This window comes from Montipora foliosa, chromosome 10 (assembly GCF_036669935.1).
Source record: "Montipora foliosa isolate CH-2021 chromosome 10, ASM3666993v2, whole genome shotgun sequence".
NCBI classification, from domain to species: Eukaryota; Metazoa; Cnidaria; class Anthozoa; order Scleractinia; family Acroporidae; genus Montipora; species Montipora foliosa.
In genome coordinates, this window is record NC_090878.1 from 16,323,774 (window position 1) to 16,343,773 (window position 20,000).

A 20,000-nucleotide genomic window follows, 5' to 3' on the forward strand; every position below is an offset into this window, starting at 1 on the left:
AGAAAAGGCTACAATAAAGTTAGCAAATGCAAGTTGATAATATATATATTTTTTGCAATAAAACAAAAGAAAGCGTCTCGCTTTTCGCCACTCATAGTCCTCTAGTAGCGTAGCCAACCAAAATGCAGGATTTGCATTAGTCCACTAGTTGGGTGATACTAAAACTAAGTATCTAACTCTTTTCTCGAAAATCTCTTAGATTCGAGGATGGCGTCTGGAGCGTATGTTCCACGAAATGTGGCGGTGGTCTGCAGTATCGAAACCTGACATGTGTACAGGTCGTTTCCAAGGACAGCACACTCGTTTTGCCTAATTCAGAATGCTCGCATCTATCGAAACCAAAAACGATGCAGGAATGTAACCAAGTAGATTGTTTGCCCGATTGGGTCACTGGAAACTGGACTCGGGTTAGCAATTTTGTCTTGTCTTTTTAATGCGAATCCTTGTGTTTCATATCACTCTGATATGGAAGGCGATTGGATCTTTAAAAGCACTATCATGTTATAAACAAATTTACCTCAAAACTTCGAACAGCTTGTTAAGATTCGTTGTCTCTGACGTTTAACCATTTTAACTATCAATTGTTCAAAAATTGTTGGGTGGAACATTCTTCATGAGAATTTGAAATTTGGAAACAACATTGATCAAGGATATATCAGGCTCGTGGCTTTTAAAAGATATTGAATTATGCAATAAATCCTAACTGACCATTGCTGATTTTCCTTGAACAGTCAATTGGATTATTATGGACCAATATAATTCAATATGAGGATCGTGAGTTCAAATCCCATTGGAACTCAGATTTATTTAATTAAGTGATTAGCCATTAGAGGGAAATGATGAAAGGCTCCTTGTTGATGCTTTAGACACATTCTCCTTACAAATATGATATGAATGGTCACGAGAATAGTAACATGAATTTAAACGCGGATATTGACCTTCTAGTGTTCTGATGTCTGTGGTGGTGGCACGAAATCTCGCAGCGTGGAGTGCAAAAAGAAACTACGAAACGGTGAATTGGTCACGCTAGCACATGCCGATTGCGATGGCATAAATACCGAGAAGCCAGTGAGCGTCATGCAATGTATCTCAAAGCCTTGTTCCGAGTGGAAAGTACAGTACCCTTGCGTTACTTGTGGAGGTAACAATTCGCCTGACTTTGTTATTAAAGTTTTACTTTTCATAGGAACATTTTTGTTGCCCTCGACACTACCTGCTGTAAATTCTCGACGGAAAGAAAGGCGGGGGACGTCCCAAAAATCCTAGCTTGTAATATATGAAGGAAAAAAAACCATACGTCAAAGGAGGCCCTCCTAAGGGTTTTGGGAAAAAAGCGAACATGGCTGATTTCACCTGGAGAACAAAAACCAAATTTCTTAGGGTACAAGGAAACACAAACCATTTAGGGATCAACAAGCGGAGACCACGTCTGGAAGTAATTTCGTGAACAAGGGAACGCAGGAACCCATGAGGATAAGCCTCCCTATGGACTATATCCTTGAGTTAACCTTGGCGCGTATCGTTCTATTCTTAGAACTATCCCTTTAGCATGCGACTCACATTTACAAAAAAATAACTTCAATTTGCACAATTTTCATACATTGTTTTTTGTTATTTTTGTCTTCGTTTGACAATATCTTTATTCTGATTTTCCGTTCTAAACAGTGCGTGCAGAGCCGGCGAACTCGTTTCGTTCTAAAAATAGATAGATGCGCGTAAAGGTTGACTCACAGGGCTTGTATGGGAGAGGCAAGCTCCTACTCATGGGCTCATGAGGAACGCAAACAAACTTTTACAGGGAACACGGGAAAAATCAAGGCCCCCTCGGGAAGGCCTTTCGAGGGGACTTTGCAGTGCGCCCGAAAGTGTAGATGTAGATATAGAGGAGGTTCCCTTTAATTAACGAAAGTAATGCTAATAAAAAAGTTTGCTATCTTACAGGTTTGAATAACATGAGCTATGTCCCAGTTGGCTGTTTCCGTGACCGGAATACGGGAGTCCGACCACTTCCGGAACTGCTCTCAAGTTATCGTTACCACATCGACTGGAACCGGGTGAATTTGATGGTGGAGAAATGTGCACAGGATACGTGGGCAAAACAGTTTCCCGTCTTTGGAGTGCAGTTTTACGCAGAATGCTGGTCCGGCCCTTCTGGATATCTGACATACGACAAGGATGGTCCCAACTTGGATGGGTGTTGGCAAGGTGTTGGAAAAGGCTGGAATAATTATGTTTACGCTTTTACAAGTATGTATTGTGATCTAATCTCGGTTTCCACAATTGTAATGAAGGGGGAAGTTTAAAATGGCTTGGGCAACCTACGACGGCAATCCGAAGACTGTAACTCGACGGCCCGAAGAAATGCCGAGTGTACCTCAGAACCCAATCCGCAAGGCATAGCATTTATAATCGGGTGAACTCAGGCATGTAATCTCGAGATTCATTGCGCGATGGCCCCGAGATGCATTGCAAGATTAGTTTTGCTCTCGCTCGCTGCGCTCGCTCGAGCAATTATTATTATTATTATTATTATTATTATTATTATTATTATTATTATTATTATTATTATTATTATTTTAATGATAACGATGATATTTAATTCAATATAGTTCATATTTACAAAACTGTCCAAAAAAGAATTAAGAAATGATTTATAAAAGCTATTAAAAAATTGCACATGTTCTTCTATTTTTCCCTCTTTCCTTTCTTCTTCTACCTTTAAAAAATCTAATATTAAAAGTTCAGTAATTCTAAATTTACTAATAATTGAGTAATTGAAGGAAAAAAATCAAATTCTATTATTATTATTATTATTATTATTATTATTATTATTATGATTATTATGATTATTATTATTATTATTATTATTATTATTATTATTATTATTATTATTTCTTTCATTCCCACGATATGTTGCTAACGTGGTTTGTAAGCTAGGCATCAAGCCACGACCTATGGCCTTAGGTGTCTAGTGTTCTTCTCAAGATTCTTGCCGTTCCCAACAAGGAGGCTTTTTGTAGTAATAACGTGCAATCTAGTCCAATTTTCTTCAACGATGCTTTCAAATTTTTGCTGAACGTCCCTAGTGCACCAATGACAATTGGTACGACAACTACTTTTCGGCAGCTCCAGATTTTCCCTATCTCTCTTTTTAATTCTTGGTATTTTTCCATTTTCTCTTGTTCTTTTTCCAGCACTCTTGTATCAAACGGGCACGCGATATCTATCACATAACATGATCTTTCTATCTTATCAAGAACAACTACATCAGGTCTATTATGTTCAATTTGATGGTCTGTTTGAATTCGGAAGTCCCATAACACCTTTACATGATCGTTTTCTATAACTCCTTCAGGATCATGATCATACCACTTGTCTTTGCATGGGATGTTGAATTTCTGACAGAGTTTCCAATGGATAACTTGGCCTATCTTATCATGTCGCCACATTTTATACTCTCTTTGCGCCTATTTCTTACATTCCGCTACGATATGACTTACGGTCTCTTCTCGTTCTCCACATAACCAACACATCGGAGACACATCCTCTTTATCAATCCTGTTTTTAATGCTATTCGTCCGTAATGCTTGGTCTTGTGCGGCGGTTAGCAGTCCTTCAGTTTCTTTTTTTAGTATTCCCCTTTTTAACCACCCTCAGGATTCTGGGTCCCTTGCTTGTTCTGTAGCTGTCTCAAATTGCCCATGTAATGCTCTGTTCTTGTATTTAGACATTCTGTCTTCAGACTCTTCTATTTTTGTAGGCCCCTCCTCCAAAATATTTTCATCCGATACGAAACTAAGTAATCTTTCCTTACCTTCTCCAATGTATCTAAACAGACTGCCCTCTTGAATGTTCACACAGTCTTCTACACTTAATAACCCACGCCCTCCCGCTGCTCTTCACATACAGTCTATCTACGTCGGCTAGCGGATGGAAGGCTCTGCTTATTGTCAGCAACTTCCTGGTTTTGCGATCCAATTTCCTCAGTACATCTTAGTCCACTCGACAATTCCTGCACTATATCTGATTATTGAGACAGCTCTTGAGTTCATTGCATTTACCACATTTCCACCATTTAACTTTGACTTTAAAATTTTCCTTATCCGTCTGAAGTATTCCTTACATATCACTTCTTTCATGGCTGCATGTTTTAAATCGTCTTAAATCGTCTTAAATCGTTTTAAATCGTTTTAAATATTGTTATTATTATTATTATTATTATTATTATTATTATTATTATTATTATTATTATTATTATTGTTATTATTGTCATTTTTATTTTTTATTAATATTGCAAGAATGAGGGAGCATGTAAATTAGGAATTAACAAGTGTAACTCGCTACAAATTCGATCGTTCCATTTTGAACTTTTTTTTCAGACTTGGTTGTGGAACCTGTCGTTGACTGTATCGACACAGTTACCAACCAGACTATCACAGAAGACCTTTGCAGCTCACCAAAGCCCCATGTCAGGATGAAACTGTGCTCGCAAGTATGCAGTGCACGTTAAGACAGGCTCTGGCCATGGATAACCACCACAATGAGAAAATACGGCGTAACGGCCTTTAAAGTCGGTTCTGTTCTTCAATTGATTTTTCGCAATTTATGTACTTAAGTTCATTCTGTTAAAACCGGCCAAGGGACTTATTAAATAATTTACATTACTGCACAATTTGTCAGTTCCACTCTCTGCACGATCCAACATGACATTTGCATAAGAATTCCGCTATACCGAATCTTTCCGTTTTATAACCGTTGATTTGATCTGGCGGGTTGCTTTCCCGTCCAACCGGGAGTTCCGCGGTGGATCCCACCAAATGCTCCGTTCCTGTTGGAATTACCACCGGAATTACCACCACCAATGCAGTAGATTGATTGATTGATCGATCGAGTATCCGATCAAGACAAAATACATGCAAGTCTCCTCGTCTACAGTAACATGTACCAAAGGCTCTGATAGACTTATCATGACTCGATTTTAACCCTCAGATCAACTGCCATTCTTCCCAACCTACTTTCCCGAACCCACAAGAATATTATCTCGTCCAACTTTCTTTTGCCCTTGGAATCAGTTACAGCACAGAAACACTTGCACGGCTTTCGTAATTCTCTTGTGATTCTCCTAAAAGGAAAGGAAAGGAACTTTATTTAAGTGTCTTGTCGTTCTAGCGCCAGAGCGCTAATTGGGGACACTGTAAACTGAAATGAACCATGAAAGTAAATCAAGTCAAATGTTGGTTTTTGAGGAGAGGGGAAACCGGAGTACCCGGCGAAAACCTCTCGGTGCAGAGAAGAGAACCAACAAACTCAACCCACATATGACGCCGAGTCTGGGAATCGAACCCGGACCACATTGGTGGGAGGCGAGTGCTCTCACCACTGCGCCATCCCTGCACCCCTGCAGTATCGTGCTAGTGTTTGCGTTGTGCGCCGTTGGCGATGCTTGCTTAAACAAAGCCGTTCGGCCTTCCTTTGACATTGAAAATTGATTCGGGTATGTTGTTGTCAAAGCGTTGAAGTTTCGTATATTTAAGTAGTTGTTTTGCAGTGTAATCATTAAACATATTGTTTTATGACATTGTTCTTGCAACAATCAGGCTTTGTTCTTTCAACGGCCGAGCAAAGACATACATAGATATGGTCGTCCAGATGTTTCAATATTTGCTAAATTCTATTCGCTGTCGCTAAAACTCATTCGCTGTCGCTAAGACTCATTCGCTGTCGCTAGGACTCATTCGCTATCGCTAAATTTGCATTCGCTATCGCTAAATGTCATTCGCTGTCGCTAAATTTCATTCGCTGTCGCTAAAAATTAACCGCTTCACTGCGTGCAGACAATGACAAAACACGTACGAACAGCCAGAAGGCCTGGAAACGAATTGCGTGAGGGTCGGCCTTGGAGGTTTCTAACAATATTTTGCAACAGCGAAGTTGATGTAGTAATGACGAATACTGTTAAATGTCAGCGAATATTATGTTTTCATTTTAGCAAATGCAAATTAACTTAATTCAGTACTAGCGAAGGAACATTTGCGACAGCGAATGAGTTTTTGCGACAGCGAATGCGGTTTTGCGACAGCGAATAGAATTTAGCGAATATTGAAACATTTGGACGACCATACATAGAGGTCAAGCGACCTTCAGGGGATCAGACAGACTCCTCTTCGTTTGAAAACCGGCATTTAAATTTTCCAAATTAAAATTTGATCTGGTAAAATATCCTCAGTTAATTGAGGATATTTACGAGGCCATGCAGTTCTTAGAGCTTTCGAGTGAAACCCACTCCACAAAGATGTACTAGTTATATTACCGTTTTGGAGCTTGTAGAATTGTTTAATTTAATGCTGAGCATTCTATAGAAGCATGTTTGGTTGCCAACTTCTGTTATTTCGAATCAAAGAATTTCTTACATCCAAGTTGAAGGAAAAGGTGAGTTTTTGGCAAATTTAGACTAGTACCTAAAAACACTTTATCATTCTGTTGAACAGGTGATTTTTCGCTTCAACGATGGTACCCGTTTGTTATTTCACTTTTAGCCAATCACGGTTTAGTATCACGACAAAAGCGTATCGATGTTGGGGTTATTGATAATCAACAACTCATTCAAGTTTCAACTAAACACCGTTTTACGTTCTTACGAGTTATGACTAAATCAGCCAATTCTGAGAACAATTTCATCCTACTTTCCTAAGCCAAAGCAAAGATAAACCAATCTTGTCTAATGCACCAGAAAACAATGCTCTCTGGAAGAGAAAGACATGCCCAGAAGAAAGCTTGTCGCGGATGACCAAGGAGGTTATTTTCAACTGGTCCTGGGTTGTTCTGTGACATCTTTGAAACGTCTTCTGGACGGCGTTGCCGTATTTGTGCTGGCCTGCGTAACCTTAACTTTGATTTACCGACCTGCGGCCATGTTTCATCGAAACAAGATACAGCAACGCGTTGAACTCTTTGAGGAAATTCAACTCTCCAGGGACTTCACTGATGATGGTTTTCTCTTTGCACCGCTTCATCAGAAGGAGAAATTCCTGTCCTACGATCCACCGATTGGCAGTTGGAGTGTGCAACTTCAAGCGTTTGAAAACGCAGTCATAATGTCAAAACTGTTAAACAGGACTCTACTTGCAAGACCTCTAGCCAGTGAGCCTGAGATAAAGCGATTGCAACGGATAGTGCGAAGCACTCTGCAGCCAGATTCGAAGGTCTACGATCTTTTGGACAGAAACTTCACGGTCCCAGTTTCGGCCGTCATAGACTTTACTCACTTGTCTAAACTGGTCAAGGTTCGCGATTTTAAAGGATCTAATCAAGACTTTATTTTAGGTCACAAAAACTGGTCCTGGTACGATGTTTGTCAGAAAGATTCAGCTGGTTTCTGGGTCGACTTCGTACCCGCCTCAGACAACCAAGAGGCGTGGAAAATACTCGAAGCACAGGAATTTGTTCCATTGTCCGTCGGAGTCTCCCAAACGGACCCATTCTGTGATAACCGACTCCAGATCCAAGCCAATTCTTATCCAAAACCTTTTATTCGAGGAATAATCTCTGAATTAAGCAGAATTGACGAAGACCTTGTTTATTTCCGTGGAAATTCCATTGCAACCGACGACATCCGCTTTCTTTCCAAATCACGAGCTACAATGGCTCAAAGGTGGACATTAGACTACATTCGATTTACACCTTATGTTAAAGAAAGAACTCGACAAATTATCGCAAGGATAAGCAAGCCATACAACGCTGTTCTGATTTCAAAAGAAGACGAGGAAACAAACATGAGCAGTACTATTAATTTTAGACTAAGACAAATGGAGAAAATGAAGTTCCAAGAAGTGACCAACAATCTCTACATAATTACACGAAAGAAAAATGGCACAGTGTTCGATCCTTTTAGAAATCAAGGCTACGAAATTAGTTTCTACCATAGCCTTATTCCGACTGGAATAAGTTCTTTTGTACGATACGATGTGACGGAACTTTTAGGGTTTCTGATTTGCGGGTATGCTAGGCTTTATGTAGGTTCAAATGATCCGTATCTTATTCGACGAGGCCGCGTACACGAGGCATCAAGAAAGGACGGACTGTTGGCTGATCACGTGACCATTAGATGGGCTGTACATACAGTTAAAAGAACGTATCGCTTTGGCCCGGCGCATAATGACACTGGGCATAGTCTCAAGTCTCAGAAGGCAAATTACATCACATGCAATGTATGCAAATTTATGCAAGGCACAGAAAAACATGCACTATGCACGCCTTTATTGAGCGAATGCGCAAAATTACGTCTCAATTAATGAAGAACAAATGATTCTGTGTTTAAAATTATGAAGCCATTAGCAGGAAATGGAGCATGTTCGGACAAAAATGCCATTGTTCCGAACAAGAGTTGTGTTAGTGAGGATTTGTCAATGGTCGCCGACTTTGACGGCTGTTTCTTGATCAAACAGAAAGTGTTTATTCTACTTCTAAAATAAATGAAAGAGAACTTAAACTGAGACGGAAAACAAATATTTTGCTTAAAGAACTATTGAAAACAAATCCACAACATGGAAGAACTGCGTGTCTACTTTCTTATTAAAGGAGTTAAAACCCAAACTTGTACATATCGCAGTTGGTGAAGAAACAATAGTACTAGTTACGAGAGATCTATTGCTTTCGTCCACCGATATGACAGCGATTACGTAAGCGACAGCGATGTACGGGCAAACGATAGGGAAATGGCATCTTGGACGACAAAATGTAGTATAAACAACCGTCCTTGACTTTTCTACAAAATTTGTGACGTCGGATTCTCTTCATGAGCCTTAATAAAATAAAGTTGTTTTTCTGAGGATTTATTTAATTATGACCGTGGCAAGACATTCAATGTAAGTCAATTATAGAAAATTATAGGGCCAAGCTAATTACAAAATTAACGACTTTTTTTTTCCACTGGTCAAAGTCAATGAAAGCCAGGGACAAGACAAATCATCAAGAAAATACATAACGCAAATCTTGAGATACAAAACTCAACAATTTCTACAAAAGATAACCTAAGACTCTTGGCATAGTTTCCGGCAGTCGTCGATGTTTTACCTTCAACGAATACGATTCCCTCTGAAGAACTGCTTAGTTCCTGAGGGCAGCTCTTGTTAGTACCACAAAATTCTTCGCAAGACGGGCAAATCAATGATCCATTTATCTTCCAGTCGTTCAATGAACCGAAGATATCGATTCGTTGGCCTTTGCTGTGACAAGTGTAAAGCTCGCCACCAACTTCCACTTGCAATCGCCCGTCGCAGTGAAATTTATAACAGCCGCTTCCCCAGTCAACCATTGTTCGAGTTAAGATGTTCTTCTTTGCCAGCCACTCCCGGCCCTGCTCAATGCACTTGCATCCGGGACCATAGCTTTCCAAGGCGTAATTGTCACTCTTCGCCGGTGAGTTCTCGGGCATTGTGCAAGTTGTTTCCCGTTTGACGCCGTCACTTCCCGTCAGAGTAAACTTCTGAAAGAATGGACAATAATCCGCTAAAGGGACTGCGCCACCATACGCAGCCGTATTCCGGATAACGACGTCTTGAGACGGAGGTCCATCCGGGTTTGTTTCACTGATTGGCAGATGATTGAAATACTGATATTCCTCTGGTATCGCACCGGAGTACTTCCGGAGATTGCAAAGCGCCACTGACTGCTTGCTATGCGTGCAACGCATGCGCAAGGGAGTCTTCTTGATCGTGTAACAAAAGGGATCGGCCGATGTCTTCATTCGCATATGGTTTTCCATCCACGTTTTACAACTTGACTCAGTAAACGTGCATCCCAAGCCTTTGCCCCAGTCCAGCTCATCCGCCATGCTGTAGTTGGCTCTGTACCAACCAGTATCCTCCATTAAAGCGAACGTAATCCTAGAAAACACAGGATCTTGAGTATAAGTTCCAGTCATTGCTTCGTTTTCGAATAATCGCTTTTCCCAATGAGTGTACTCTGTTCCAACTCCCCCTTGGTTCTCTATCTCTGCGCCTTCGAGGCTAGAACATTTAAAATGCTTTCTCACTTCTGTCCTTACTCGCGGCGTAACAATCATATGAACATTGTGCGTTATGTAGCCACGTTTCGTAGCCCATTTCTTCCTTTCCACCTTTGCGACGATCTTAGGGCTCCACTGGTACAGGTTGTACTTTTCATTATAAGGCGGCAGGCCGTGTTTCTCTCTTGGCGTGTATGGCGCGCCGTTGTCATCTCGGTAGAACGCAAAAAGCCCTGCACTGAAACCCAGCGCGTGGAAGATCTCGTGTTTTACGGTGGACAACAAGTTTGAGTAATGTCTTGGATCGGTTTCCAAGCGATTTGGACAAATGTTTGCAAAGCCGGCGACGGGTCGATCCAACGCTCGCTCTTGTTGGCAATACGATGCATAAGCAACTGCATTTGCGAGATTGCAGTGATCAGTCTGAATGCACGAAACATACAATATAAAATCACGAAATTCCACTCCTACACCGCCCGCCCACTTCTCCCCTGTTAAAGAGAAACACCTGATCCCGTCTTCATCGCACACGCGACACTGATCAAGGTGATCGGCGGGTACTTTCACAGGCCCGCACATCGTGTTGACACAATCCAGCTTGCAAAATTGGACATCTCCAAACGAGCTTCCTGTTACATTCTTTAAAAAATAAGCGTTGTTTTTACATGCCCGTTGTAATTTAATAGGCATTGTCGTGGGTCTTACGCTAAAAGCTTCGTGGAAATAATCCACTGCCTCAGGAATCAACTTCCCTGTGATCAAGCCATATTTTGCTTCTTCTAACTCTCCAATGCTCTCGTCGTAAACAACTTCGAAGCGCATTTTCTGCGACAACGGTTGTTGTTTCAGAATGTGTGGCGGTCCTACACGGACATTGTGGTTCATCTCGTGCCTTTTTGGAATCCAATGATGAGCTGCAGTTGTGTTCTGTGTCGATGCCAGCAGATACAACACCAGAACAGCAAATCCGTCGCAAAAGGGTTTTTTGCTTGAGTTCTTTGCACCCGGTATAAAGCTAACGAATGGATTTCTTGTCGCACAATCAAAATTACCTGGGAAAACAATGAACACAACAATCAGATGTATTCGTTTCCTTAATTTTGTCATATACGTATTGAAATCAAAGTGATTTGTACATTCCAAACTGTACACGTTACCTTTACTTTTTCACCTAAAATCAAAGATCATATTTGTGCGAAAATGTCATCCATATCAAGTTTACGTTTGATAACATGAACAGTAAAATAGTATTATAGCATTTATATAGGGCATTTTTCCACGCAGCTAATCAAGGTGGATTGACAACCGAGAGTTTTTAGGAGGTCACAGCTGAAAATGTGGCACTCCGTTCCATACTCTTTGCGAACAGGATGTCACCTTTTGCACATTTTCCATCGATCCTTACCGGCAAAATAGTCTAGCTAATCGAATCGGGAAGGAAAAAGAAAAGATTACAATAATAGGGGTTGAAACAACTATAAAGAGAACACGCACACGAACATAAACATATTAAACTAAAATGACAGGTAGTGCATATATTTGCATTGTTCGATTCAAAGTGGTGAATTTAGCACATAGTGGAGCGCTCGCTCATCACCACCGGTACCACGACTTCGGTTTTCTGCGAAGACGGTTCCGTATATATTGGTTATTGACCAAGCGTGAGGTCAAGATGGCTGGATATTGGCCAAGGTTTATGGACCGAGACGAAGTCGAGGTCCGTAAACACGCAAAAAAAGAACGAGGCTAATATCCAGCCATCTTGATCAAACAAGCTTGGTCAATAAAGGATTTATTATATGACTTAAAACACCAAAAATTTTGATCTTTGATCTTGCGGGACCAAGCGAGAAATCCCGAGCGGGCAAGATAGCTCCATCTTGGCCAATCACAGCGCGCTCTCCATCTTAGCCAATCACAGCGCGCGATTTGGTTCATCTTGCCCGCTCACGGAGCTAGTCATATAATAAAATGACTTCCAAACTGCGTCGATTTTGACGCGGTATCGAAGTCATAAAACCGTATGGATGTGAAACCGCGTTCGTGTAAACGCTACCTTTGTTTAGCACCGGCTGATCGTTATTCAAATAATCGAGCCCCGGTGTTATTCTGGTTTGAGCCCACGAACTCTCGCACAGTGCACGTGAAACCACAAGTCAATGCTCGAGTACTAGGGCCAGTTTCGTATTCTTACAGCTGGACTGGATCTAGCATGAAATGGAGGCTAAAGCGGGCAAATTAATTTGCATATGAAAAGATTTGCCCGCATTAGCCTCCATTTCATGCTAGATCCAGTCCAGCCGTGAGAATTCGAAAATGGTCTATTGAGCAAAACTACTCAAGCATTGTTTCACTAAGTCAATGTTCTTTGTTAAAATCAGATTTGAATTCGAGTTAATTTGTCGATTATTTAAACTCAATTATTCCTTTACGGAAGCCCGAATCTAAAAGAGAATAAACTTATCTGAAGGAATATGGCGAGTATTAACACAGCTGAGTAACACCGTCTCGTTGCAAGTCGACTTCCTTTTGGTTAGCATAGTATTTACGCTGTTCATTGACAAAAATCGAGAAAGCACGAGCAGACGAGAATGTCATTCCTCCTCTTGAGTTTTGGAGTTAAAATAGGCATTTGGAGTTACAGTTCAAAAATTTAAAAAAAAAAAAAATTATAAAAACCTAACAGTAACAAACGTTGTAAAAACACGACCGGTGAAAGTCAAACGCAATTTGATACAAATTTTGTCAAAATTCAAATTCAAGGATTTTTTTTTATATTTTTAATTATGATAATTAATAAAAGAGGGAAAAAAATCCCGGTTTTCAACTTGCAAAGAATAAACTGCTATAAGAATGAACTTAAATCCAATTCTTCCGGCCGAAAATTTTAACTGCGCAGACAGTTGTCAACGTAAGTGCTAAAAATACAAATTGCACGAACACACAAATTACACGAATGAAAATGTAGCTGAGAAGTAAAGCTGTACAACGTTTTATACTTCCGGGTTTAACAAACATACATCACAAAGAGTTATGTTTCTTAAGACAGAAGAAAATTGCGCCAAGTTGACTTGTTCAAGGTCGATTCTTTGCTACAAGTGCGGAAGTGAAGGTACCAAAAGCTTTTCAAATTGGTTACTTCGTCAGCAGGGACATAAACGACTCTTTTGGAGAAAGAGAATATATGTAACGCGCCATTACACACCTTTCTGCGTCATGTTGGGAAATAACTGAATTGTCCGCCAAAAAAAGTGAAAATCCGTTTTTCTTTTGTCATTTCCATTCGATACACTGTATAAGTGGTCTATTTTGGACTGAGGTGGAAACGTGTTAATTCAACAGGTGGCCTTCGTATAGCTTTTGGTGGTCAGTGTGTTTCTACTATTGGCTATGATCCGATACTTCATCTTTATAATTTTGGCTTCTTGAAAATTCCAGCCGATTTAATTAATCTTCGCTCTCTATTTAACTCTCGATGATGAGACATTAATATCTGATTCGATTTCAAATTTAATTTCCACAATTTTTTTTTTCTGGTCATGAATTATCAAAGCATCTATGCATGTAAAAGGAACAATGATTATAGCGAATAAAACCAATATTGCCCTTTTTGTATTAATCAAAGAACGTATAATAAACCAATGATTATTTTGATGCTTTAGTATCCTGCGTTAGTACAAACTAAACTTATCCGAGTCCTCTTTTTCAAAAGCGCACCCAAGAGTGAAGTCAGTTTTATGAAGACTACTTTCACTCACACAAAAAGTAAATCCAAAAACTTGGCAAGTTTGAACTCGTTTTGAAAACGAGGTGTAAAGTGAACTTAATTATAACGGCTACACAAACACGACGTCTTTTAAAACTAATTGTCAATCCATGTTACTGTAGACTTCAGTAGATCTACCAGGTCTAGAACAATTGATAATCATAAAAAACTCTTGAACCGTATCGGAAAACAAAAGCGTAATATGAATATGAATAATATGAATAATATGAATTAAGGCTTTGTCGACATCCAACTGTTGGAGCTTTCACACCTCGCTAGATAACAAAATGTTCTTTTTAAAATGCTTTCTTTTCGGTGCAAATCTTCTAATCCTTAATCCAACATTGTGACAATTCTCCGGGTCCCATCATTAGAAACGTATTTACAAACAACATCATTCATATCGACAGCTATTATACAAATTTGGGAGTAACTACTAAATACGTATACCCTGCCACCCTTACGAGCATTCGGTGAAGTTCCCTGAAAAACTTGTCAGAGAATAGGCCAGTTCATGTCTACCTCCTCTTCATAGCAGGAGTAAGTGCGAAGTTTCTGTCATGAAAATTTGTTTTCATTCATATGTAAAGTAGAACTAATTACCATCACAAAAACTTCTCACATAGACTCGCTTTGAAGAGGAGGTAGACATGAACTCGGAAATGGCCTATTTAACAATTATTCCATGAGCGCGCGCGTTGGATATGAGATGATAGATAGCCAACGAGGCGCGTAGCGCCGAGTTGGCTATAATCATCTCATATCCAACAAGCACGAGTGGAATAATTGTTTTATTAAAACACCCCCAAAATATAGAAAACTAGACTACAATAAAAATAAAAAGGCACAAAAAATCACGCGTATGCTTGCCGTGTTTGTGGATCATGGTATAATGGCCCATAACCCATGATGGCTTAGCCAATCAAAAATTTCGAATTGCATTATCCAATAATGATCCAGTCTTTAATAATAACTGTTATTATTAAATTCTCAAGCTCGGATAATGCATTTCGCGTGCTCTGATTGGTTCACTCAATCTCGGTTATCAGCTCATATACCTTAGTTTGACCTTATATGGTAAATGATTGCGCTAAGCGTTGCTAAGCTAAAAATTTCTTCCCCAGCCGGAAAGCGAAATTTCTCTCTGAATAAAGCCAAAATAGGAAAAAAAAACACGTTTTTTTTGTGCGGAAAGTTTGGATCAATTCAGACGTTTAGAAGTACGCGAAAAGGCAAGAAATGTTTTTGTGATGAGCCTACGTCTGTCTGACCACAAGGTATTACACAACATCGCATCTTTATCAAGTTTTTTCGATTTCGCTCGGGTTTTCTCGCTTTCTTCGCTCGTATTTCGTGCTTCCAAAATTTTGGAGTTTAAGGAATTTAATAAAACAATTATTCCATTCGCGCTTGTTGGATATGAGACTTGTTATAGCCAACTCATATCCAACAAGCGCGAATGGAATAATTGTTAATTATTTCTATAAGTTATTACGCGCGCTATGATTGGCTAATTTAGCAGGCCGTTTTCTACAGTGCGGCCCGCTGTATAGACCGCTAAAGGGCCAATTACACTACAGAGAAAACTGGGTTCGAACCGATTAAAAGTGGTTCGGACTAATTTTTCTTTACCGTTTACAAAGCCAACAATTTGGTTTGGCTGATCATAAAAAATTGCCTAAGGTTCCTGTTCCTGTCACTCTGTTTACATTCTCGATTTTCGGAGTCCGGACCACATGTTTGTTCGAGTTGCAGCTAGCGGAGACACGTTTTCACCCCGCTCTGATATTAACCTGCGAAAAGGGGTGCGCACTCGTTTTTTTTCCGGTAATGGGACCATAGCCGCCTATGGCCTCAAACCACCCTCACCTTGTGGTGTCCCCGAGGGCTGTAATCACTGCTTATTTAATTTAGCCACACACATTACTGGCAGCAAAAAAAGAAAGAAACAGACTGGCGTTACGGTTCCCTTCTTCCTGTTTTGTGCCAGGACAATAACTGTCTCATAGAGAGATTTGAGTGATATTTAGACGTGTTGTACAAGTTATTTGCAACATTTTAAATTTATTCATTTGCGGGAACCAAATCCGAACTTCCAGTAAGTTAATAGTTCATATCGGATGATCACGAGTCTACATGACGTGTTACTGTCGTCGTTAATTAATTAATACAGTCTATCATTTATTGATTTGATTATGAAGCATGAGAGAGTGGGTGGAAAGGGGGGAGGGGGGGGGGGGCTTAATAACTTTCTTCTTCTGAGAAGGGGGGCTAATGAGAGAGGGGGGGGGGGGTTAATAGAGGATTTACGGGGTATGTCATCAAAGGGAAACTCGATCCCGATGACGTCCACATACGCGAAACTGACGTGAATCTGTCTTTTATTCGCTTTCAAAGAGCAGATTGCAAACGCTCCGCTTTTGTTGCATCTAAATTTGACATATACCTCCAGGCCTAAAATTTGAGTTTTGCATGTAACTTCAACTTTCATGTAATTGAGAAGTTAGTGCACGAGCCTCGGAAAAAAAAAAATTATTTTAGAAACTAAGTTGAACATGTTGAAATGGGCATCATACCAACATATCTAGCCGTATAACTGTCTGTGACTTCGCACCAAACAGTTACACTCGAAAAATCAGCTTATCTTTACCTATTCAAAACCACAGATCAACCCGCTCCTTACCTTTAAAATATTATGTTCGTTTACTAAACCTTGCAGGTGTGGTATAGTTCCCTCATGCGTAACGAACTTAACCACATTCGAAATATATATTGGCCACAAAGAAAATGATATTACCTTCACCAAAAATTCTGAACCACTTTATATAGACTGTTGGGTAAAATATTGACAACAGCATAAAGTGAATTCCCAGAAAAATAAACAAATAAAAGAAAATTACGCTGGCCAGCCACTATGGCACCTTAGAATAATTAAGGCCTGTTTATTAAAGTCTGACCTAAAAGCTATCCATTGTTCAAGCAACATTTTACCTGTTAATGCAATTCATCCTGCTCAACCTTAGTCAAAGAAGTTAATCACTTGGAAATGGCTTTAACGCTGTCGTCCTCGATCTGTATTTGGCTGAGGAGATTAAAAAAAAAAAAAAAACAATGTATGTTATGGAGTTTTGACTTTCAATTGCCAAAGGCATTTTCGAAGTCCGTTCCGAGATCACTTACCAGTTCTCGTTTTCTTGGCTTCGTTCCACAACAGTCATGGAATAATAGTCAAACCAACAAGAACAGCATCCAAGAGTGATAATTATGGTGAAAAACATAACAAATAACGCAAAACAAAGATTTAACGAGGCACAAAAGACCATGTCTTAGTATCATCCCTGTCATGTTACTATAGACATCTATGATATCATTAAAAGGGCTCTTGCTAAGATGTTTAGATTCAATGACGTAATCGACTCGCTATTAAGACGTTGATCTTGAAAATGTCGACTGCTGTGAAGACAATTGGAGTTAGCTGGGAGCCTTCAAGACGAAGCAGGTGTTTACTCGGCAAATCTTGACCCACACTTTACAATGACAGGAGATTGTAAATTCTACGGATCAATCCTTGAAAACCAGGATCGACTCTCTCAGCGCGCGAATAACGATCGAAGAAGACATCGAGGGGAATTTTTAGTTCCACGGAGGAATCTGAGGCGATACTTTGTTGAAAACCGGGACGACCCTCTTTCAGCCGGCCAACTACGAGGTTATGAAGGTTTACAGTGTCTATTCCACTGCTTGTAATGATTTTTGGATAGTGATGATGGAGTTGATTAGAATAACCCCCTCCCCCAACCCCTAAAAAAAACGATTTTTACAACGCTCACTACTGATGGGTTGGTTGAGATGCAGATGATACCTTTCAGACAAAGGCAAGTATTGCAAGTATTATGGGATTGTGCAAGTAGTGAATACAACAGGAAATTGTTCACTTTTAATTTCTCTTCACTTCATAACAGTTCCTAGAGCGAGTTCTCTCCCATGCTCTGAGAGATTTTTCTCAGGGTACTCGGGTTTGCCTAAGTTGACACCTAAACTCCATTATTATTATTATTATTATTATTATTATTATTATTATTATTATTATTATTATTATTATTATTATTATTATTATTATTATTATTATTATTATGTACGGGTATGCTACCCCAACGCTGATTCTTATAGAGACCTGGACCTCAAGCAGATATACAAGCAGCATGAGAACGACAAGAAGAGATTGTATACGCGAAGAGTGATGGACGTGGAACAGGGAACATTTACACCGTTAGTATTTACAACAACAGGTGGCATGGGAGAAGAGTGCAAGAGATACCATAACAGGTTGGCAGAGCTAGTCGCAGCGAAGAAAGGAGAGAACTATGCCACCACCGTCTCTTGGATACGTTCTAAAGTCTCCTTTGCCATCCTTAGGTCGGCTCTACTCTGTCTTAGAGGGTCAAGAACAGCTAAAAGAACAATTAGAAGTAATGTTCAAGAAGCGGACTTTGAATTAGATAGATGCCTTGCGAAAATCTAGGTTCTATAACTTTTATATATACATTTTTATTATTACTGGGAATAGTTTTTTAGATTTGTGATTGTTTTATATACTTATAGATATATTTTTAAACAGTTTTATTCGAATTAAAAATAAAGTTATTTATATTAATACTAATAATAACAATAACATGTGCATATATATTTTTCCTTTTTTGTTTTTGTTTGCTTGTGTAAATGAACAATGAACTTGAACTGTTTTTTTATAATTGGAACAGAATATTTTTTTTTTATATTGTTAATAATTTCTGTGTTAACTGATTGATTTTCAATAAAGGTTTTTTTTATTAAAAAAAAAAAAAAAATTATTATTATTATTATTATTAATATTATTATTATTATTATTATTATTATTATTATTATTATTATTATTATTTCATCTGCTTTAGGTAGATTAGTGGTCTTCCCCGGCCAATTACGAGAGCACTTGTACTTGATCTTGTAACCTTGAGACATTGATTATAATTATATTCTTATTCTTATTATTGTTATTGTTAGAGCGAGTTTCAATCGAGTGTCGTAAAACCAAAACCAAAGTAATTACTTTGGCCAATCAAAAAGGACGGAGTCAATCCATTCAACCAATCAAAACTTGAAGTAATTACACGTCGCCGACACAAAACGAGGGAAAATGTGCACGCGCGAGCCACGGTTGGCTTTGGTTTCACTTCTGATTGTTTTAAAAACGGCGCGAGAACTTTGAACCAATCACTGAGTGAAGTAATAATAAACCAAAGCAATTCGCTAATTACTTTCGACACTCAATTGAAAAAAACCGCTCTATCAATTAATCAATCAATCAATCAATCAATTTATTGAAGTCATAACGTGGGATTGAGGTTGTATCTGAGCCAGAGTCTCACGTATAAAACACATGACAACGCTCTATACAACGCTCTATAAATCCAGTTATATGATAGTTCGCCCCTATTGTGCAAGGTGAACAAGATGAAAACGAGCACCGAGGGAGGATATAGTAAGCCTGTTGCGCTTCACCAGGGATTTGACCCTGGTTGCCGGCACGTTCTGGATAGGATTATTTTTTTTCGCAAGTCTCGTACTCTTCTCTCAATCTAATGGAATGTTGACCCGAAAGTCCCGCTTTCGCGCGCTCTGAAAACCGTGAATACCTAAACATTTTCGAGATAAACACGTGAACCTGAAGTATGGCAAGATATAAGCGTGCCGAAAACAAAAGCAATGGAAATGGATCACAAATATAAAGCTTGGGCTAACTGAATGATTTTGGGTTACACAGAAGCGATAGACTGTTAAAAAATCCAGTTATCACTTGCTTATTACCATGCTAATAGACCTTTTTCGCTTGTACATTTTGTTTTCCCAATACAAATCATGTGATAATACTCAGGAGGATTGGTCCTTTGTTTTGCTCATTAAAAAGAGTGCATGCAAGCATGAATTTGTCTGCATGCACTCTTTTTAATGAACAAAACAAAGGACCAAATCTCCTGAGTATTATCACATGATCTGTATTGGGAAAACAAAATGTACAAGCGAAAAAGGTCTATTGGGTAATGTAAACCAGTGTAGCCATTCGCCCTTGTCACACGGCGGCCATATTGTCCCAGGAGACCAAAAAAGCTTTGTTTTATCACGCCAAGCCTCATCCTCATGGTTTCCACTGCGAGGCTTGGCGTGGTAAAACCAAGCGTTTTTGGTCTCCCG

The 20,000-nt window shown here is 39.4% G+C and overlaps 2 protein-coding genes and 1 pseudogene across 4 annotated transcripts in view; 2 read left to right on the plus strand and 1 right to left on the minus strand.

Moving 5' to 3' along the window:
• The window catches only part of LOC137973710 (A disintegrin and metalloproteinase with thrombospondin motifs 16-like), a 42,958-nt pseudogene extending 38,286 nt beyond the window's left edge, over positions 1–4,672 (plus strand).
• Positions 4,673–6,373: 1,701 nt separating this feature from the next.
• LOC137973996 (uncharacterized) lies at positions 6,374–8,299 on the plus strand. Its single transcript, XM_068820912.1, has 2 exons — positions 6,374–6,429; positions 6,537–8,299. Exon 2 carries the CDS (start codon positions 6,759–6,761, stop codon positions 8,289–8,291), a length of 1,533 nt encoding a protein of 510 aa, XP_068677013.1. The 5' UTR covers positions 6,374–6,429; positions 6,537–6,758; the 3' UTR covers positions 8,292–8,299.
• Positions 8,300–8,317: 18 nt separating this feature from the next.
• The window catches only part of LOC137973994 (leishmanolysin-like peptidase), a 13,974-nt gene continuing 2,291 nt past the window's right edge, over positions 8,318–20,000 (minus strand). The window contains exons 1-3 of one of the 3 annotated variants that reach the window (XM_068820910.1): positions 16,953–18,339; positions 16,764–16,854; positions 8,318–11,058 (exon numbers count right to left, since the gene is read on the minus strand). In XM_068820910.1, coding sequence (XP_068677011.1) covers positions 8,939–10,891 — 1,953 coding nt within the window. In that variant the 5' untranslated portion in view covers positions 10,892–11,058; positions 16,764–16,854; positions 16,953–18,339 and the 3' untranslated portion in view covers positions 8,318–8,938. Of the gene's footprint in view, positions 11,059–13,211; positions 13,311–16,763; positions 16,855–16,952; positions 18,340–20,000 lie in introns of those variants that run through there. The other 2 variants (XM_068820911.1, XM_068820909.1) reach the window with 2 other exon arrangements.